Below are 21,111 nucleotides of genomic sequence, written 5' to 3'. Positions count from 1 at the left end.
CTGCAGTTTTGTGCGATCGCCACGCGGTTGGCGTGGTCTTTCACCACACACAGTGCCGTAACTAGGGCGGTGCCAGCAGTGCCCAGGCACAGGGCGCAGACCCTGGAGGGGCGCAGAAATGACCATTTTATTTTCAGAACCTGGTTAGAGCATTGTTCAGGGGCGCAGTTTTGAAAGCTCGCACCGGGTGCATAAAAGGCTAGTTACACCACTGACCACACAAATAATTTTTGTCTTTGGTTCAATACCTAAAGTTGATTTGCAATACTTATTCGATACATTGTTTCGTTTTCGTTTAATGTACAAATTAAAAAGATTAAGATTGTCGTGTGCCGTCGGTTGCGTTCTTAATTCTTTGGCGGCTTTTTCCGGCTAAACGCATTACCTACCCACCACTATTAGATACAATATAAGATAATAAGAAAGAGAATTCTTTTGCCATTTTTATGATGAAATCTTCTTTGCAGCTAGTGCAGCTTTTGAAATAATTGAAATTTTTAAATTCTGTTTTTGGATTTTGAAAGATAATTTAATTCTTAATTGAATATTTAAGTAATTATTTTTCTATCATTGACGGTTTAGACCCTATTTGCAATTTTAATTAAAAAAATTGATTTTTACATGCCAAATTTAGAATTTAATATACTCTCAAAAACGAAAAACAAAATGCAAACATTCTAATTATTACAGAATCGGTATTTATTGAAATAAAATATTTCGTCATAAAAAAGTTAAAATTTTTTCTTTTTTATATCGAATGCAATTTTCACTAAAATTTGAAAAATATGGCCAAAACGGTTAATCTTAGGAAAAAAGTTACGAAAATAATCAATGTAGAATCAAAAGAACTGTTTAAATTTATTATCCTAACATTGAACGTTTAGGGCCTATTTGCAATTTTATTTAAAAAAAAAAATAGGTGTTTACACGCAAATAGGGCTTTAATCTATAGTTTTGTTACTGGTGTCCGATTCATAATTAATTCGAAATTAAAAGTTCCATGCATTGTACGAGTACACTTCTTTTCATGTTCTACATTACCACACTGAATGTATCAGTGTTTACAAACAAACAAGTGTTCTTATCTCGTGCAATTTTTGTGCGGTCGCCACGCGGTTCGGCTCGCGGTTGGCTTGCCTACCACGTCAGTTTCATATTTGTAGTCGGGTGATCTGCACGCACATTTCACTATTGTGAAATAGTTAGAGTTCCTTCATTTCTTCGCGTCATTACGTAATATTTCTAAATATTCCTCCTTACATCGTGCGCGAGTGATGTGCGGCCTTCGTCAAATGCGAATTGCGAATACGCAGAGGTAAAAGTGATATTCCATCGGCCGTCGGATACTCTTTTTGTAAGATTCGCGTATTTCATCATTTCTACAATGTGCATAATTAAAGTCCTTGCAATTTATTGGATAAGCCAAAAGCGCAAAAAATAATTTTGCATCAAGGTATGTTCTCGCATTTCTTAAGCCATTTGAAAATCAAATCCATTATTGCCTTTACTTGTTTTTACCTTAACTGCGTGGTTTTTAAGCCTTCAAATAATTTTTGTCTCTGTTTCAATGCCGTTGATTTGCATTACGTATTTGATACCTTGTTTTGTTTTTGTTTAATGTACAAATTAAAAAGATTAAGATAGTCGCATGCCGTCGGCTGCGTTCTTGATCCTTTGGGATTGTCCATTAATCACGTGAGGCATGAAGGGGGGGGAGGGGTTTGTTAAAAATCACGAAAAATCACCAGGGGGAGGGGGAGTGGAGTAAGATATCACGTGTATTTATTTTTTCGTCAAACGCACGATTTCTAAAGAGAAAAGCGGCGTGTAACTTGCCGTTGCCAGGCAAGAAACGGAGGCCTCGCACGCCGACCACCCGGCTTGTCATGCAGTCGCCAATAGTAGCCCGCCAGTTATTTCCCAACATCTTTACTTAAGTACTTTTATTGCTCTTTTACTTCAAATTCTACTACTTTCAGCATTTACTTTAATTTTTCTGTCCCGTAGTGCAACTTCCTTCTCACCATCTGTGCCTTCTAAATTCTTCAACATCTGCATTGCATGCCATGGCCCAAAATTCTTAATATATTAGTTTTATTAGCTTGCTATTAGTTTACATCTATTTATTTTTCCAATTTCTTGCTGGTGGGTTGCTGGTGAGAGATAAGAAATAAATATTAAATATAGTGTAATTTATGAATTAAATAAATGATAGTTTTTATCTGTATTCAAAGATAATAATATTATCTTATAATAATTGTAAACATTTTATTATTCTTTGTTGGGATTAAAATACACGTGATGATGGGGGTGGGGGGTGGGGGTAATCTTAAACCTCACGACGTATCACCAAGGGGGAGGGGGGGTCCAAAAAATGAAAAAAAAGATCACGTGATTAATGGACAGCCCCTTTCACGGCTTGCCGGGCTGGTCGCTGATTGTTACATGATTTAAAATAAAATTCTGCTTTCTGCTTTTTTTTTTGTAATATCCAACCCATCACTTTTCATTCATATCCAAAGAAAATACAATTTTTGAAATGGTCTATTTATATGTTTTCTTACTTTTCATTTTTCTTTGATTACATTTTGTTTTTTAAAATTCCTGATGGCTTTTTTCTTATATTATCTTGTTGTAGCCGCCTTGTGCATTGTTTCCATCCGTTATAGATAGGTTTTTCTTATCATTTAATAGACCATATTTATTAGTGTTTGTGCGTTTTACTTTTTAAACTTAGAGTTTTCTTTTTGTAACACCCTGTATATTAATTTCCCGTAGTGTCGAAAGGGGAAAGATGTATGTTATCCCATTTAAACTAAGGATTTTTCTTTAAAATTTTGTCGTTTTCTCTATTCATCACCCTATATATTAATTTCCTTTGATTTTACTTTGATGGCTTTTAGATATATATTTCCCTACTTGAATTTTGCATTTTTCTCTTTAAATGTTTTTCTATTGTTTTCGGAACACCCTATATAATAGTTTTCCTTAATTGTCGCGAAAATTATGCAAAAGTTGTTAGTATTATATGTTTTTCTTTGTTATTTTTTACTTTTGGTATTTGTCTTCATATACGGGGCTATACTGCTCTTAAAACTAGTTTCAAAATGGTGGCACATATATTGTTTAGTATTATATTTTACAAGTTTTCATTGTATACATGTTTCAATAAAGAAAGAAATGTTAAAAGTGACTGTGCCTCCTATAATTTGTGTGCACCCCTTCTATCATTTCAGGTACAGGTCAGAACTTGTAAAAATATTGTGTCGCCTGCCTTGAGACGACCTAAAACTTAGAAATATTTTTACAAGTCCTTATAAGGAATGTCTTTATAAGGAGTTTCCCACTCAGGGGATGATCCCCCACCATAAAAATTGTTGATATGCCTGAGAATCCTGGGGATGAAGCGCAGAGACATCGTAGCTGTAGGATGGGCCGGGAGCAATGGACGGACTGAAGCAGTGGGCGATTGACCATAGCGCCGGTGGCGCTACTGTCTTATAACGACACGTGCCAAAAAATTTAAAAATCTGATCCTCCCCTGTTCTCTTTCTTCTATCTCCTCCTCTTCTCTACTCTACTCTGTGTTCTCTTCCTCCTATCATCTCCTATTCTTTACTACTCCTTCTATTTCTCTGTTCTCGTTTCTCCACTTACTTTCTTACTTCTATTATTTGCCTTCACTTGTATTTCAATTTCTCTTATATTTCGTTGCAATTCATATATGCAACCCAAATTACACCTGATAATTTCGATCCGCGTCTGCTAGCATGCCAGCAGGTGCACGTCTCCACTCAACCACCGAGTGTTTTTATCATTAATATTTAATTCTTCTATTTATGTTTCTACTTTATTCAACTTTTTAAAAACAACAACACATGAATTAGATATGTTGCACTCACATAAGCTTCATATGAACTATGATTTAAGACGCATATACTGAAAACGACAAAGAGGATATTACAAAGAAGTAGGAATAAGATTTTAATTTTAAATTGAATTTTATTAATTATATTTAACAATACATTCTTTTTTATTTTTTAATAAAACGAACGTACGTACGATCCAAGGTATATCCTCCGTACCATCGAGCCACAACGCTCTGTTATCAAACGTTACACACAAAGTAGAATTGTTAGTAGAATTGATGCTACTACTCACTGTAGTAACATTTTGGTAGCATTAGAAAGATACGGAAAATGCCTCATGGACCAAACATGTTTAGTTTACAGAAAATAGTTTCACCACACATTATAACACACCAAATTAATATAAAATTTAATGAATATGTTCTAAATTGCATCATAAAATCCTTCAACCTGAGTTCGGAACACCACAAATGAGAAGCCAAGCCAACAACCGGGCGGTATTCGACAGTAGACACAAATGTTCGGATAAAGTCACTCAATAGCAGGTATCACGAGCAATAATTCATTAACGTTCAGCCGCGCTCGCTGAAATACATTGTCGTTCATGCCACTACTAAATGAAAATCACCAGAAACGCGATTAATAGCTACGTAAACAGACTGACGAACAAAACACGTGCTCACGACACCACCGCGCACGTCCGACTAAGCAGGAAAGAGAATTGTCGGCAGACGTTAACATCTAGATGGGGACACCAGGTAGATAATTGTAGTATTGTATACATTTATTATTTATATATTGGTGTATCATTTTACATTTTTAATACAAAAATTGGTTTTTACATGTCAATAGGGCCTTAATCTATAATTGCGTTACTGCATTCAGAATTTAATTTACTTTCGGAATCAAAAACAAAATTTAAAAATTAAAGCACAAATCAGAATTTTATTTTGAATCATGTAAAACAATTAGAAAAGCGCGAACAAGTAAAGTCAATAATGGATTTGATTTTCAAATGGCTGAAAAAATGCGAGAACATGCCTTGATGCAAAATAAATTTATGTTTTGCTATATCCAATAAGTTGTATGGACCTTAATTATGCACATTGTAAAACCGATGAAATACGCGTATAATACAAAAAATAAAAAATAAGACGGCCGACGGAACATCACTCACGTTTTACCTCTGAATATGTACAATCCGCGTGGTACGAACCCCGCACATCAATCGCGCACAATCGAAGAAACATTTAGCAACTCAAGAATAATGAATAATGAATGAATGAATAAGGAAGAAAATGTGCATGCAGATCACCTAACGACAAAAATGAGACTAACGTGATACACAAGCCAACCGCGTGGCTATCGCACAAAAATTGCACGACATAAGAAAACCTGTTTGTTTGTAAACACTGACACTTTCAATATGGTAGTGCAGATCATGAATAGAACTGTACTCGCACTATACGCTAGTAAAGTATCTACCTTAGCGCCGCCTCGTGGCTTATTTTTTAAATGGTGGGTAAGCTACACCTGTCAAGCTAATGTTTACACTTTATTATTGAATATATTATCAATAATTAAACATTTAAAAAAAATGTCGACAAAAAAATATTTTTGTTTGTATGCCAATATCATGTTTCTCAGAAACAACTATTTCATCAACTGCAGCATCTGCTGGAGCTGCATTAATTATTGCAGATGAAATTCTTTCCCGTCGTTTTCGCAATCTCTCAGCTCGTAAACCTGCATTAGAATTTCTTTTTTTTTACGTATATTAGAGGAAATATAGTTGGGTGATAAGATTCATTGAGTGGATTGTTAGATTTTTCACCCCCAACAAAATGTGCACTGCAAATTCTGGAATTTTTTCCAGGCTGCCACGGTTTTCCATCACTCCTGCAATCAGAGCTTTACTTATAAAATTGTGACAATAATTGAAATTATTTGTTTGCTATTAAAATTGAATAATCATGTTTAGTGAAAAAGAACTAAATACCCCATTTTTTATAGCCATTTTAGTAATTTATTCACTTTTCATACCGCTTGAAGGAATGAGACTGAAGCCGGTCTTCTTTTTCACTCACACAATAAGACTTCTGTCACACCCTACACAGTTTTCGGCCATCATTATGGTATACGTATCAAGTGTAGTAAGTAACGTTTACAATGGTTAACAACACTTTTGCGATTCATTTTTATATTATAGATTACTATTTTATTCATAATAATAAAATTATTCATTTTAAGTGTATTTGGCATAATTAGTTCAGTTAATTAAATTTTTCATACTGACACACTTATAATAAGTAAGTTACTCTTTGTCTACACTAAAATTTATCTAGAAACTAGAAATAATTTATATGGCAAAACAACGTTTGCCCGGTTAACTAGTATATATATAACATATGGTACTCAAGGTTTCAGATCTCACTATTTAAGAAATAAGCCACGAGGCGGCGCTAAGGTAGATACTTTACTAGCGTATAAACCCTTTGGAAGTGTCTTAAAATCCCATTCGAATATCGTATTTATTGAAATAAAATATTTCGTCATAAAAAAGTTAAATTTTTTTCTTTTTTATATCGAATGCAATTTTCACTAAAATTTGAAAAATAGGGCCAAAACGGTTAATCTTAGGAAAAAAGTTACGAAAATAATCAATGTAGAATCAAAAGAACTGTTTAAATTTATTATCCTAACATTGAACGTTTAGGGCCTATTTGCAATTTTATTTAATAAAAAAATAGGTGTTTACACGTAAATAGGGCTTTAATTTCGAAATTAAAAGTTCCATGCATTGTACGAGTACAATTCTTTTATGTTCTGCATAACCACACTGAATGTATCAGTGTTTACAAACAAACAAGTGTTCTTATCTCGTGCAATTTTTGTGCGGTCGCCACGCGGTTCGGCTCGCGGTTGGCTTGCCTACCACGTCAGTTTCATATTTGTAGTTGGGTGATCTGCACGCACATTTCACTATTGTGAAATAGTTCCTTCATTTCTTCGCGTCATTACGTAATATTTCTAAATATTCCTCCTTACATCGTGCGCGAGTGATATTCCATCGGCCGTCGGATACCTACTCTTTTTGTATGATACGCGTATTTCATCATTTCTACAATGTGCGTAATTAAGGTCCTTGCAATTTATTGGATAAGCCAAAAGCGCAAAAATTAATTTTGCATCAAGGTATGTTCTCGCATTTCTTATGCCATTTGAAAATCAAATCCATTATTGCCTTTACTTGTTTTTACCTTAACTGCGGGGTTTTTAAGCCTACAAATAATTTTTGTCTCTGTTTCAATACCGTTGATTTGCATTACGTATTTGATACCTTGTTTTGTTTTTGTTTAATGTACAAATTAAAAAGATTAAGATAGTCGCATGCCGTCGGCTGCGTTCTTGATCCTTTCACGGCTTGCCGGGCTGGTCGCTGGTTGTTACATGATTTAAAATAAAATTCTGCTTTCTGCTTTTTTCTTTTGTAATATCCAACCCATCACTTTTCATTCATATCCAAAGAAAATACAATTTTTGAAATGGTCTATTTATGTGTTTTCTTACTTTTCATTTTCTTTGATTACATTTTGATTTTTAAAATTCCTGATGGCTTTTTTCTTATATTATCTTGTTGTTGTCGCCTTGTGCATTGTTTCCATCCGTTTTCCTACTTAAATCTTAATTTTTCTTTGTGTATCACCCAGTAGATAGATTTTCCTTATCATTTAATAGACCATATTTATTAGTGTTTGTGCGTTTTACTTTTTAAACTTAGAGTTTTCTTTTGGTAAAACCCTGTATATTAATTTCCCGTGGTGTCGAAAGGGGAAAGATGTATGTTATCCCATTTAAACTAAGGATTTTTCTTTAAAATTTGGTCGTTTTCTCTATTCATCACCCTATATATTAATTTCCTTTGATTTTACTTCGATGGCTTTTAGATATATATTTCCCTACTTGAATTTTGCATTTTTCTCTTTAAATGTTTTTCTATTGTTTTCGGAACACCCTATATAATAGTTTTCCTTAATTGTCGCGAAAATTATGCAAAAGTTGTTAGTATTATTTGTTTTTCTTTGTTATTTTTTACTTTTGGTATTTGTCTTCATATACGGGGCTATACTGCTCTTAAAACTAGTTTCAAAATGGCGGCACATATATTGTTTAGTATTATATTTTACAAGTTTTCATTGTATACATGTTTCAATAAAGAAAGAAATGTTAAAAGTGACTGTGCCTCCTATAATTTGTGTGCACCCCTTCTATCATTTCAGGTACAGGTCAGAACTTGTAAAAATATTGTGTCGCCTGCCTTGAGACGACCTAAAACTTTGAAATATTTTTACAAGTCCTTATAAGGAATGTCTTTATAAGGAGTTCTCCCACTTGGGGGATGCTCCCCCACCATAAAAATTGTTGATATGCCTGAGAATCCTGGGGATGAAGCGCAGAGATATCGTAGCTGTAGGATGGGCCGGGAGCAATGGACGGACTGAAGCAGTGGGCGATCGACCAGAGCGCCGGAGGCGCTCTGGGAGATCGACCTACTGTCTTATAACGATACGTGCCAAAAAATTTAAAAATCTGATCCTCCCCTGTTCTCTTTCTTCTATCTCCTCCTCTTCTCTACTCTACTCTACTCTGTGTTCTCTTCCTCCTATCATCTCCTATTCTTTACTACTCCTTCTATTTCTCTGTTCTCGTTTCTCCACTTACTTTCTTACTTCTATTATTTGCCTTCACTTGTATTTCAATTTCTCTTATATTTCGTTGCAATTCATATATGCTACCCAAATTACACCTGATATTTTTATATTTGAGAAAAATGCCTTCTATACCTGAGATTCGATCCGCGTCTGCTAGCATGCCAGCAGGTGCACGTCTCCACTCAACCACCGAGTGTTTTTATCATTAATATTTAATTCTTCTATTTATGTTTCTACTTTATTCAACTTTTTAAAAACAACAACACATGAATTAGATATGTTGCACTCACATAAGCTTCATATGAACTATGATTTAAGACGCATATACTGAAAACGACAAAGAGGATATTACAAAGAAGTAGGAATAAGATTTTAATTTTAAATTGAATTTTATTAATTATATTTAACAATACATTCTTTTTTATTTTTTAATAAAACGAACGTACGTACGATCCAAGGTATATCCTACGTACCATCGAGCCACAACGCTCTGTTATCAAACGTTACACACAAAGTAGAATTGTTAGTAGAATTGATGCTACTACTCACTGTAGTAACATTTTGGTAGCATTAGAAAGATACGGAAAATGCCTCATGGACCAAACACGTTTAGTTTACAGAAAATAGTTTCACCACACATTATAACAAAACAAATTAATATAAAATTTAATGAATACGTTCTAAATTGCATCATAAAATCCTTCAACCTGAGTTCGGAACACCACAAATGAGAAGCACAAGCCAACAACCGGGCGATATTCGACTGTAAACACAAATGTTCGGATAAAGTCACTCAATAGCAGGTATCACGGGCAATAATTCTTAACGTTCAGCCGCGCTCGCTGAAATGCATTGTCGTTCATGCCACTACTAAATGAAAATCACCAGAAACGCGATTAATAGCTACGAAAACAGACTGACGAACAAAATACATGCTCACGACACCACCGCGCACGACCGACTAAGCAGGAAAGAGAATTGTCAGCAGACGTAAACATCCAGTTGGGGACACCAGGGAGATAATTGTAGTATTGCATACTTTTATTATTTACTAGCGACCTGCCCCGGCTTCGCACGGAAGTAAAAAACCGCATCAAAATCCGTTGCGTAGTTTCAATGATTGAAGCATACAAAGAGACAGACAGAGAAAGCGACTTTCCTTCTCCAAACAAAAACATCAACCGGTCAACTTCAACCCACACGTACACACATACACACGTCTATGCTTGGAGGGGGAAGCTACGAAGCATCGCACAAAGAGCAGACGGGAATAATCGAAAACTTTGTATTTACATCACATTAGAAACCTCAAAAATAACAGTACTTCTCCACTATTTAATGGATGTTATTATACATACAAACCTTCCTCTTGAATCACTCCATCTATTAAAAAAAACGGCATCAAAATCCGTTGCGTAGTTTCAAATATTTAAGCGAACAAAGGGACCGGAAAAAAAAGCGACTTTACTTTATACTATGTAGTGACTAGCGACCCGCCCCGGCTTCGCACGGTTGCAATACTGATACTAAATACACTACAGAAAAACTGTGAACGTGTGGTATAAAATATATAGCCCATGTAGGTAATTAAAATCGATCCAGTAGTTTTGATTTATTCAATACTGCCCGTGGCCCGCACGCGTTAAATTTGGACTAAAACAATCCCCCTTTCCCTATACCATGAAGATTTCCTGCTATCTTTGGAATATCTAAATTCATACACTACATTTTTACTTATTTACTTTTTACATTTTATAGTATGTGCCGCAGTAAAAAATATCTTAATTCTTACCATTTAGAAACAAAAGATAATCAACAATCATAAAAAACAAAAGATACCTATTCTATTCAGTTCTTTTTTTTTACTGAAATACCTCTAATTTATATTTTAAAACTACATACTATCATACAATTATTTATCGTAACTTACTTATAATTACTGATACGTTGTCGCGCTGAAAAGAACGTTTTTATTACCTAAGTATTGCTATTTTCCTCGCTGGAGAGCTCCGATATAATAAACGTGCCCGATCGCTGCGAAATTCAAAGTGCTACAGAGAAAACCGCGGCCGGCCGGTACCGCCGAAAACGCTACGTCCGCAATTTTTAAAAAATCAGTTGCGTAGTTTCAAAGATTTAAGCATACAAAGGGACAGACAGAGAAAGCGACTTTCCTTCTCCAAACAAAAACATCAACCGATCAACTTCAACCCACACGCACACGTCTGTGCTTAAGGGGGGGAAGCTACGAAGCATCGCACAAAGAGTAGACGGCGATAATATCATATTAGAAACCTCAAAAATAACAGTACTTCTCCACTATTTAATGGATGTTATTATACATACAAACCTTCCTCTTGAATTACTCTATCTATTAAAAAAAACCGCATCAAAATCCGTTGCGTAGTTTCAAAGATTTAAGCTCACAAAGGACCGGAAAAAAAAGCGACTTTACTTTATACTATGTAGTGATGACTAGCTTTAACCCGCGGCTTCGCTCGCGAATATCTAAAATAATGAAGTTGCTTCCATTCGCGTCTGTAGTCACAGAAGAAGTAACAATGAAGTAGAATGGCGGGAAGTTTAAAATGGCTGAAAGTATAGTCTATGGAAGTATAGTGTACAGTCTCCATAGTGTAGTCAATTGGATTTGATGTTGACGTAGCTGTCGGTAATACAGTGTGATGGTACTATAGTACTTAGGTTTGAGCTTCATTGCTGGAATGCTAGATGGCGTTAAAGTAGTCAAATAGCCAGATGCAGAGGTATTATTGTCTAAACAATTTCTTTATTTTATTTAAAAAATAATTTTTATTAAATAAAAAGTAGCCTATAACCATTCGGGGACCACTAAGAATATGTGTACAAATTTTCATGATGATCGGTTAAGTAGTTTTTGCGTGAAAGTGTAACAAACATCAGGACTTTCGAATTTATAATATTAGTAGGGATGTATTGGTATATCATTTTACATTTTTAATACAAAAATTGGTTTTTACATGTCAATAGGGCCTTAATCTATAATTGTGTTACTGCATTCAGAATTTAATTTACTTTCCGAATCCAACAAAAACAAAACCAAATTTAAAAGCACAAATCAGAATTTTATTTTGAATCATGTAAAACAATTGGAAAAGCGGAAACAAGTAAAGTCAATAATGAATTTGATTTTCAAATGGCTGAAGAAATGCGAGAACATACCTTGATGCAAAAGAAATTTTTGTTTTGGTATATCCAATAAGTTGAATGGACCTTAATTATGCACGACGGAACATTTTATCACGTTTTATCTCTGAGTATGTACAATCCGCGTGGTACGAACCCCGCACATCACCCGCGCACAATCGAAGAAACATTACGCACATCACCTGACGACAAAAATGAGACTAACGTGGTACACAAGCCAACCGCGTCGCGATCGCACAAAAATTGCACGACATACGAAAACATGTTTGTTTGTAAACACTGACACTTCCAATGTAGTAGTGCAGAACATGAATGGAACTGTACTCGCACTATGCATGGAACTATTAATTTCGATTATATTTTAAATCGGAAACCTGATAGATAAGTTAATCCTACATCGATTATTTTAGTAACTTTTTTGATAACAATTTTAGAGAAAAATGCATTCGTTTTTCGTGGACCTTTTTGTTCTTGATATAATCGCCTAAAAATTCGACTCTGTTCTTTGATCGAAAAACATTTTAACAAAATAGTTCGACCCTGTTCTTTGACCGAAAAATTTTCATGTAAAAAATTCGATCCTGTTTTTCGACCGAAAAACTTTAAACAAAAAAATTTCACCGTAAAAATTAAAAAAAGACCAAAAAATTTAACAAACAATTCGGCCCAAAAATTTTTAACAAAAACATTCGACAAAACGTTTGAAAAATTTTTTTACAAAAAATTTAACCGAAAAAAACTATCAAAAAACTTCGACTAAAAGGTTTTTTACAAAAAAATTCGACCAAAATTTTTTACAAAAAAATCGATCGAAAAAATTTTAACAAAAAAATTCGACCAAAAAATTTTAATACTAACAATTTGGTGAAAGAATCGTTTTCCTAGGATATTTCATTGGCCCGCTAGACACCGAAAACAACCAAAAATTAGCACATCGAAGCACAAAAATAACATTTGGCATGTTTCCCGTGTGCTAATCACACAAATTAATTATGAAAAAGATAAACAAATTCAATACTTACAATTTGATGAAAGAATCGTTGTCCTAGGATATTTCATTCGCTCGCTAGACACCCAAAACAACAAGAAATTAGCATATCGAAGCACAAAAATGACATTTTTGCAGGTTTCCCGTGTGCTAATCACACAAATTAATTATGAAAATGATAAACAAATTCAATACTTACAATCTGATGAAAGAATCGTTGTCCTAGGATATTTCATTCGTCCGCTAGACACCTAAAACAACAAGAAATTAGCACATCGAAGCACAAAAATGATATTTTTGCATGTTTCCCGTGTGCCAGTCACACAAACTAATTATGAAAATGATAAACAAATTCAATACATACAATCTGATGAAAGAATCGTTGTCCTAAGGCGTTTTATTGGCCCGTTAGACACCAAAAACAACAAGAAATTAGCACATCGAAGCACGAAAATGACATTTTTGCATGTTTCCCGTGTGCTAATCACACAAATTAACTATGAAAATGATAAACAAATTCAATACTTACAATATGATGAAAAAAATCACTGTCCTAGGATATTTCGTTCGCCCGCTAGACACCTAAAATCACCAGAAATTTGCACATCGAAGTACAAAAATGATATTTTTACAGGTTTCCCGTGTGCTAATCACACAAATTAATTAAAAAATTAAATTAAAAATTAAATAAAAGTAAAATTTTATTTGATGCCTCTTACTTCTTTGTTCTTCTATCAATAAAGGCGCACAAACACGTTTCCGCAAATTGTATGTAGAATTGATGATACGCACTTCTTTACTATTCCACGCAGAGGTTCTAAATATATTCACGTCAAATACATAAATTTAACTCCAGTAAGTATCCATAGTTACGGAACATATCCGACGGACGCCACGCGCGCTCCGCAAAGAATCACTCAAATCATTCGTTGTGCGCTGCAGTGGGCTGTTACTACTAAATGCCCCTGATGGTTAATCGATTTAAGCAACGCTACAAAATATCAAGAATCGCGGAAAGTGTCACCACGTTTGATTAATGAACAAAACACGTGCGCACTCGCAACAGCGCTCAACCGACTAAGCCAAGCTAAGCAAGACAGATTGATAACCGACCCGCAGTTGGAGGGGCATTTTTCTATATGCATAAGACAGAAATGCGATTACAAATATGTTGCAAGTTATTGTTAAACATTGGCCAAAGATTGGCCGAAACTATCGGCCCCACTGAGGCCAGGGCCGAAATTTCGGTTTCGGCTGAGAAACCAGTTTCGGTCGGACTATAATAAAAACTAATGATCTTAGGGCTTGACAAAGTCTTCATTTGATTAACAACTTACGTATTTACATAAATATTAATTACTTGAGCTTATACTATGTATGCAATATAATATTGACTATGAAAACCAATCGGTGGTCATTGCACCAAACAATGCAGCCGCTCCAGACCTAACGCTGATTTCCTGCTGTTTCCGAGGCCTTTCCTTTGCATTCACCTAAAGTAAAATAAAATCTGATTTAATAGAAAATAGGCACGTCCAACAAAACCACAGCATTAGTATCCAACTCAATACACACAAAATGTTATTATGGTCCAAACAAATGCACTTACTTACTTAATATGGTTTGAATGCCCTATAAGTCCAAATATCTAAGAGTTTAAATTATTCGTTATGATTTACAACTTACCTTTGTTTCGATATTCGGCAGACTAGTTTTGGTCATTGGCGCAGTCACTGGCAGCAACATAAACCAATTACCATTTGATGGCGTGCTAAGTGCGAGAATCGACGGATCCTTTTCATGTTCCTTATTTTTTTCTAGTAGTCCTAATGAAGCCAGCTGATTAGAAGATAATAAGAGGCAACCATATAACACCTACAAAATATAAAAGAATATATTGATAAGTTTATATCATACAGTTCACAAATAAAATCAGTTACCTGTGTTTGTAAAGCATTTTGTCTAACATTATGCTGCAAATAATTATAAAAGACATCCAAATCAAATGGATCTACAAAAGATCGAAATTTATCGCATACATCCTGGGATCTTTGTACTAATGCCATGTTTTCTCTTGGCACAGCTAGAGTTGTTAAAAATTTCACATCAAATAAAAATTGCAGCGCTTGCATTTGATTCAACTCGTGTTTCATAAGATCCTCATATTGATTCAGAATACTAAGGACGTTCTTCTCCATGAATTTTAAGTGTACTTGTTTGGGTAATGTGTGCGGGAATAAAGCATTAAGCATTTCATTTAAATATTCCAATATTCTAGCTAATGAAATACTGCTTTTCATTGGTATTTTAATATTTGACTTGAAAATGCATTCGTCGGTTTGTTCTTGAATTTCGATTGTATCCCATTTCTTAAAAATACGAATAAACCTTACTTTAATTACTTGTAATGGCTGGTAGTGAACTCATAACATAGTTCAGGTAAAGTGTTGGCAAATTATAAATGAAATAAGTACTTACACATAAAATTGTTAACATTTTACTAGAATCTGTTATGTTGAAAGATGCAGTTAATTTTTCTTCCAGTTTTTTATTACAATCCTCAATCCAATTATCCCAGAACTTTAGAGAAACCTTGTTCAACTCAATACAAATTTTCTCCCAATCGTCTGAAGATTGATTGCAGCTAGAGCACTTTGTAAAACTTGGACATAACTGTGTCAACGCGCTCAAAAATCGTGAACATGTAATTGACTTGTTCACTTTGCTTGATGCACATTGTGAATTATTGATTTCATTTTCAAGATGCAAAATTAATCTAAAAACACTCATTCATGAATCGATCGTAAATATTTAAAACAAATTGCAACTTACTTTTTGATGCTATTTAAACATTCTTCTTTCAAATGTGTTTCCAACTTTTCTCTGTCGACAAACTTCTTCTTGTTATTTGATTGAGAAGAAATCCTATCAAAAAGTCATCCTTTCCTTGATACTCGGTGCCATATAAGTATAAAGACACATCTTTTAATAATTCCAAATAGGCGGCATCAATATCTTCACATAATTTAACAATAACAGGAGAAAAACCTTTCGTTTTCATTGTCAACACTCTGTGATCATCATTGGAGTTATTTTCCTCCCAAATATACCATCGTAAATCGGCTTCAGTTTGAATCTTCTTCGTTGTATCATTTAATATTTTAGTAATCTGAGTATTCATTAAATCAGTGAACTCTGATATTTTCTTTGTAGCTAAATACTGTACGCGCTTCGTTAGTACATCTTGGAAGTAATAACACCAAACATCAAAATTACGAGGAATGTTGATTTCCTCACATATTTCATCCCAATCTAAGGGAATTTCTACTTTCAATGCTTCCTCTCTAATCAAGTGTAAACCTTGTATTGATGGGACAAGTTCCAAATGCTTTAATAATCCGCTTCTAACAATTTCTGATATATCGGCGAGTAGTTTTTCTATCAAAATTAGCGCTTCGGATTTAGCCAGATTGTCGTTTACATTGGCACACTTCGGGCGAAATTCTTTTATTATCCGTGGCAAGTACAAATCCATAATAGATGATGGCAATTTTATTTTGGAAAGAGTACTTGGGGCAGTTTTGTTAATGATTTTTGTGATTTCCTTCCAAATTAGTCCTTCTTTTGTATCTTTGTAATCTAAAATATTAATGAGTAATAGAGATAAATTAATATGCTAAATAAACACTTACTAAAGAAGCAATCATGAAGAAGCTGAATAGTGGTGTAAATACATTTCACCATTGCAGCAATCTGCACTCTCACACTTGAATATGATTCATTAATAATTGATTCCAAAGCATCTTTCCTGATTGTAGCAAATTTGTTTAACAGTTCAGTTGAGGTGTGATTTTCCAGCAACATAATTGCATTCAACCAACTGCATGTGTTTTCTATAGTCAACTCAACATTTTTCAGTTTGTTTAAAGATCCTTGCAGAATCCTTCCCCTCAATGTATCAATGATATCTTTCAGTTTTGTTATCAGGTGATACTTGGCATTAATGTCACTTTTCATCAGTCTCAAACCAGTGTGCACATGTTGAGAAAGTAGATAAAACTGAGCAGCCTTACAAAAGTTTTCATCATCAATACATATCCATATATGTTCATTTATTTCAATTATAAGTCTTAATTGCATTAAAATTAGATACTCCTCTTTCTCCACTCTAAAATTGAATCATATTAAAGACAAATATCACTAAATTAAATGAATCTTCTGTATCTTACTTATGTTCTGTATGCTGCTTAATTGGAATAATTGTATTAGTTTTCGAAACCAGAACATTGCACTTTTCAAGAACATCTTGGATTTCCTGCACAATTGATTCAGAAATACTCTCAATGGATTTAATTGCTTCAGTTGCTGTTAAAATATCTTTATACCTATCCCTAGAATAAAAGTTGTGCATAAGCCTTCAAATATTTATTTAAATATACCCAACTTACCCAACAATTGATCGTAGCTCAATTCTTTTGCGTTCAATTTCGGAATCCACACATTTTTCTATTTCTAATATATCATTGATGCAATAAGTCTCAAATAGCCGAGCTACGTTGAGGTCTAGAATATTAACTTTCGCCATTATTATGGATTTTTCGAGGAAATGGGACTTTCATTAAAAGTCTTTCATATTAGTAAACATAATAGCACAACGCCGACGTAGACGTAAACGACGTGTACATGTCATTCTGATCAGCTGTCCTCATTGAATACGCTAGTGAAGTATCTTTGACGCGCAACCCTAGTGCCGCCTCGTGGTACATTTTTTAATTAGTGGTTCAGCTGAAACCTCGATTCTTGTATGTTATTTATGTAATTGAATGTGAATTAATAATAAAATAAAATGGATATAAATGAATTAAATTGAAGTTGTTGTGTTGTTGACTGTTAAAACACTCCCATCAAAATCACTCGCACCATCTCGTAACTAAAGTAGTTTAGTCACGGCTCTGGCTGTCCGTGTTTAAAGTACCACTTTATGTCTCAAAAACTGGCGCTTTAAAGGTGGATGTAGAAAAATACTGTTAAGTTTAAATAATACAAATATGTATCAATATTGCAAAATAAGTGAGGGGGCATGAGCCCAATTATCAAATATAGATCAGTTACGGGTTTAATAGTAAAACTGGACGAAAAGAAAACAAAGATTTATTATATTTATTATGACACAAAAATTTAAAAAAAGTTTAGTTTTTTTAACAGAAAACATCTCGCATCCAAGACTATAATATTGACCCCAGGAAATGTAATCTTAAACATGCAACTTCTTCGAACTTCCAAGAATGCAACTAATGACCCTATAGTTTAAAAACACAGTGTGCAGGATTGCAGGAGGCAAAGGCTTGACAAACAAAATTCAACACGAATAACATTTATTTATGTGTTTCGTGTTACGGTTCAAAAAGAAAATACATTTAAAAGATATCTGTTAATCCATTCGACAGTTCCGTTTTAGGGAGCAAATGTGAGAAACGAATACATGTTTTTTTCAAGTGAAATCTTATCGGAACCTGAATAAAATTATATAGATAGTTATAAAAATAAATATTGAGTTGTTAGTTATTACCTCAGCTAGTTTTGAATAGCTGACAATGCGGTCCCCGAAGAAAAGTATCCTTTTAAATTTCTTAGTTGTCATCTGGTTAAATGATTGCTCTAGTTGTAAGGAAAGTGGCATTCCTTCATTATTCTTCTCAACCCAATTTGTCGTTAAAAAGTGTTGCACCTTCTTGAATGTAGTTATGATTTGAAAGTCTTTTATGTCGCACGCGGGATGGGCGATATGTCTAGAGGAGCTCTTAAATTTATTCAAATCGTGATGTCTAACGGACAGGTAATTCCGAAAGTCTACAAATTACATAAAATAAGAAAATATTATAATTAACATTTAAGATTAATAAATAATACAGTGTTGAATAATTGTCGCAGCTTTGTGTCTTCGATTTAAATATTTAATCCAACTTTGTTGAAGAGTTCTTATAGCTTGATTCCTCCGAATATGCCCGAAGCGTTGACATAGGGTGAAACATTTTTCTGTCATAAAAATACTCTGCTTACCAATATGCATTTCTTGACCCAGAGACTGCATATGCATATGTAAATTTTAAAAATGTAAATTAAGTATTAATATTCGAGTCGGTTATATTACCTTTGCAACAATGTCATGTAATGGATAGCCAATTCTTTGTGTAAATACATCAATATCCATCCTTAAAAATATGAAATAATACGACGGTACAATAATTATTATTTTTAATTACTTGATTGGATAATTTTGGAATGACAATTTCATGATTTCAAATACTCCATTACACCGCAATTGTTTAGCAAAAAAGTCTTGATCGAAAAAATCAGCAATTTTATAGTTATTTGGCTTCAAACATTTGAGATATTGAACATCACATTTCTCTAGGATCTTAATCAATTTATCAAAGGAAGTCTGAAAATAAAATAAAACTACATTCAAGCCCTACTACAAAAAAAAATAGAATACACTTACCTTGAAGTAAGTCAAAACTGTTCGTTTACTATTCCCCACTTGTTCGCTGTCGTTTTCCAGCAAATGTCGTATAAATGAAAATTTAGAAGATTTCAAAAATTGAATAATATCACATGGCACTTTGTCCCTATTTTTCGCAATCATTGAGGTGGTATCGTATTTTACGACCCCTGCATAGTGACGAATGCTAAAAAATGTTTCCAACTCATCGTTGATAAAAAAGTGCTTATTTTGACGAAACGCTTGCCCCAATCGAGTATTCAAATATAAATTGCTTTTAAATCTTTTCATTGCACATTCCTACAAGTTTTAGAAACGCGAGTTAGAAGTCATTTAAAGTTTTAGAGTACCGTACTTCGTTTATAATACTAAATATTGAAATGGATCCATCAAGCAAATTTATTCGATCAGTATAATCAATGTCATCCGTATTTTCAACCTGATAACCCTCCGCAAGTAATACTTGTCGTTGATGCAACAAATAACTCTTGATGAAGTAATGCATCATTCTTTCGTTAGCATAGTTTATACATAGTTGTTCAAATGAGTTATGATCAAACACTTCAAAACCGTACAAATCCAAAATATCTTCGTAGAGTATTTAAATAAGCAATCGTATAGAGTACTATTATAGAGATATACGGGGATAACTTACTAATGTGTTCATCAGTGGCACCTTGAAACAATTGAAAATTTATAGAATTGACCAGCCAACAAAAAAGTCGTTCGTATAAAAGCCTCATTAAACAATCTCTTCGCGCTTCGCAATCTTGAACGTTCGTACAAGGTGATTTTAGGACACTGTCATTACAATTGGACGCAAACTGTGAGTTACACAAAACTTCGGCCAATTGGATATCAGTGACTTGCAAAAGTCGCGAGGCGTTACTCAAATATTTCTGACTATATGGCGCTACGATAATACAGTCTACTTCGTATCCATCCCCATGACATGGGTTTGTATTCTCTAAAAATAACACATTGCCAAGATTTAAAATGGCAGCTAGAATCGTATGTATATGATCGAGTTCAACGATATTCAAAGTCTCCATGGCTTTAATGGATTCGCCATATGCGGATTTGATTTGAACATTCGGCGCAATGCGATAATTATCCCCCTTAGACAGAAATAAAGTCATCAAGGTATCATCATCTAGACTGTCTAACATCTGACGAAATATATGAAAGTTTCCTTCATCCTTATTGACGCTAGCCACACGTGACTTTTCAATTAAATACGTTTCAATCTGGGCACCAGTGAGCTTTCCTTCGAGGTACTGAAGTCGTAGGAGTTTTCCAAAACGACTGCTGTTTGGATTCATCTGCGTGTGAGCATTACCTACAATGTTTTAACAAATACTGAAAATCACATATGTTCAATGCAAATAATGGACAGTACCAAAAGCACTCAAAAGTGGAACAGATGCCCATGCTTTCCTCAAAACTGCGTCGCCTTCGCTTTCATGTGGTTCCATTCGCGCAATTGCTCGAATTGCAAGACATGACGTGTATGTTTTACCCGATCCACTGTCCCCTGAGACGACAATAGCTTGGTCCCGCTTACCAATTTGGTTAGCAAGACGAAAGCATACGCGATCCACCACCGCTTCGACTGATGGTTCTGGGTACTGAGTCAGTGCGTAGGGCACCTCTTTATAGGGTTGCACACAAAGCAACACCTGCCCCACCCAGGTATACAGCTTATCGTTCAGAAAGCGTGTCCGTAGGTATCCAACAACACGTTCTTTGTCGCAATATGGCAATTCGACAACATCGTCAATGAGCGGGGAGGTAATAAAGGTGCTAACTGTAGACATAGTGCTTTGATACGCACGTTTAAATGGGAAGTTTAGA

General features: G+C 34.3%; 2 protein-coding genes and 1 long non-coding RNA gene across 3 annotated transcripts; all 3 read right to left on the bottom strand.

The window, feature by feature from the left end:
- Positions 1 to 5,411: 5,411 nt before the first annotated feature.
- On the bottom strand, positions 5,412 to 6,354 carry LOC135798698 (uncharacterized). The gene is made up of 2 exons (XR_010549771.1): positions 5,913 to 6,354; positions 5,412 to 5,768 (listed from the first exon to the last, which is right to left on the bottom strand). It is a non-coding gene; the product is annotated as an uncharacterized lncRNA (long non-coding RNA).
- Positions 6,355 to 14,053: 7,699 nt separating this feature from the next.
- Positions 14,054 to 17,460, bottom strand: Cog1 (conserved oligomeric Golgi complex subunit 1). The gene is given in 10 exon segments (XM_065311921.1): positions 14,054 to 14,248; positions 14,369 to 14,387; positions 14,442 to 14,630; positions 14,696 to 15,124; positions 15,234 to 15,531; positions 15,588 to 15,675; positions 15,678 to 16,394; positions 16,448 to 16,923; positions 16,985 to 17,146; positions 17,204 to 17,460. Coding segments are annotated over 10 exon segments (2,562 nt in total). The 5' UTR covers positions 17,341 to 17,460; the 3' UTR covers positions 14,054 to 14,201.
- Positions 17,461 to 18,113: 653 nt separating this feature from the next.
- LOC135798288 (unconventional myosin-XIX-like) lies at positions 18,114 to 21,078 on the bottom strand. Its single transcript, XM_065311084.1, has 9 exons — positions 20,657 to 21,078; positions 19,913 to 20,596; positions 19,613 to 19,845; positions 19,258 to 19,557; positions 19,019 to 19,197; positions 18,907 to 18,967; positions 18,666 to 18,840; positions 18,325 to 18,605; positions 18,114 to 18,268 (listed from the first exon to the last, which is right to left on the bottom strand). Exons 1-9 carry the CDS (start codon positions 21,072 to 21,074, stop codon positions 18,173 to 18,175), a joined length of 2,427 nt encoding a protein of 808 aa, XP_065167156.1. The 5' UTR covers positions 21,075 to 21,078; the 3' UTR covers positions 18,114 to 18,172.
- Positions 21,079 to 21,111: the final 33 nt, after the last annotated feature.

Source organism: Atheta coriaria, unplaced genomic scaffold, assembly GCF_025399875.1.
Source record: "Atheta coriaria isolate IRGN ID8LTWV9N9 unplaced genomic scaffold, Caltech_Dcor_3.1 hic_scaffold_9_pilon, whole genome shotgun sequence".
Classification (NCBI taxonomy): Eukaryota; Metazoa; Arthropoda; class Insecta; order Coleoptera; family Staphylinidae; genus Dalotia; species Dalotia coriaria.
This window is presented reverse-complemented; position numbering and strand designations above follow the sequence as displayed.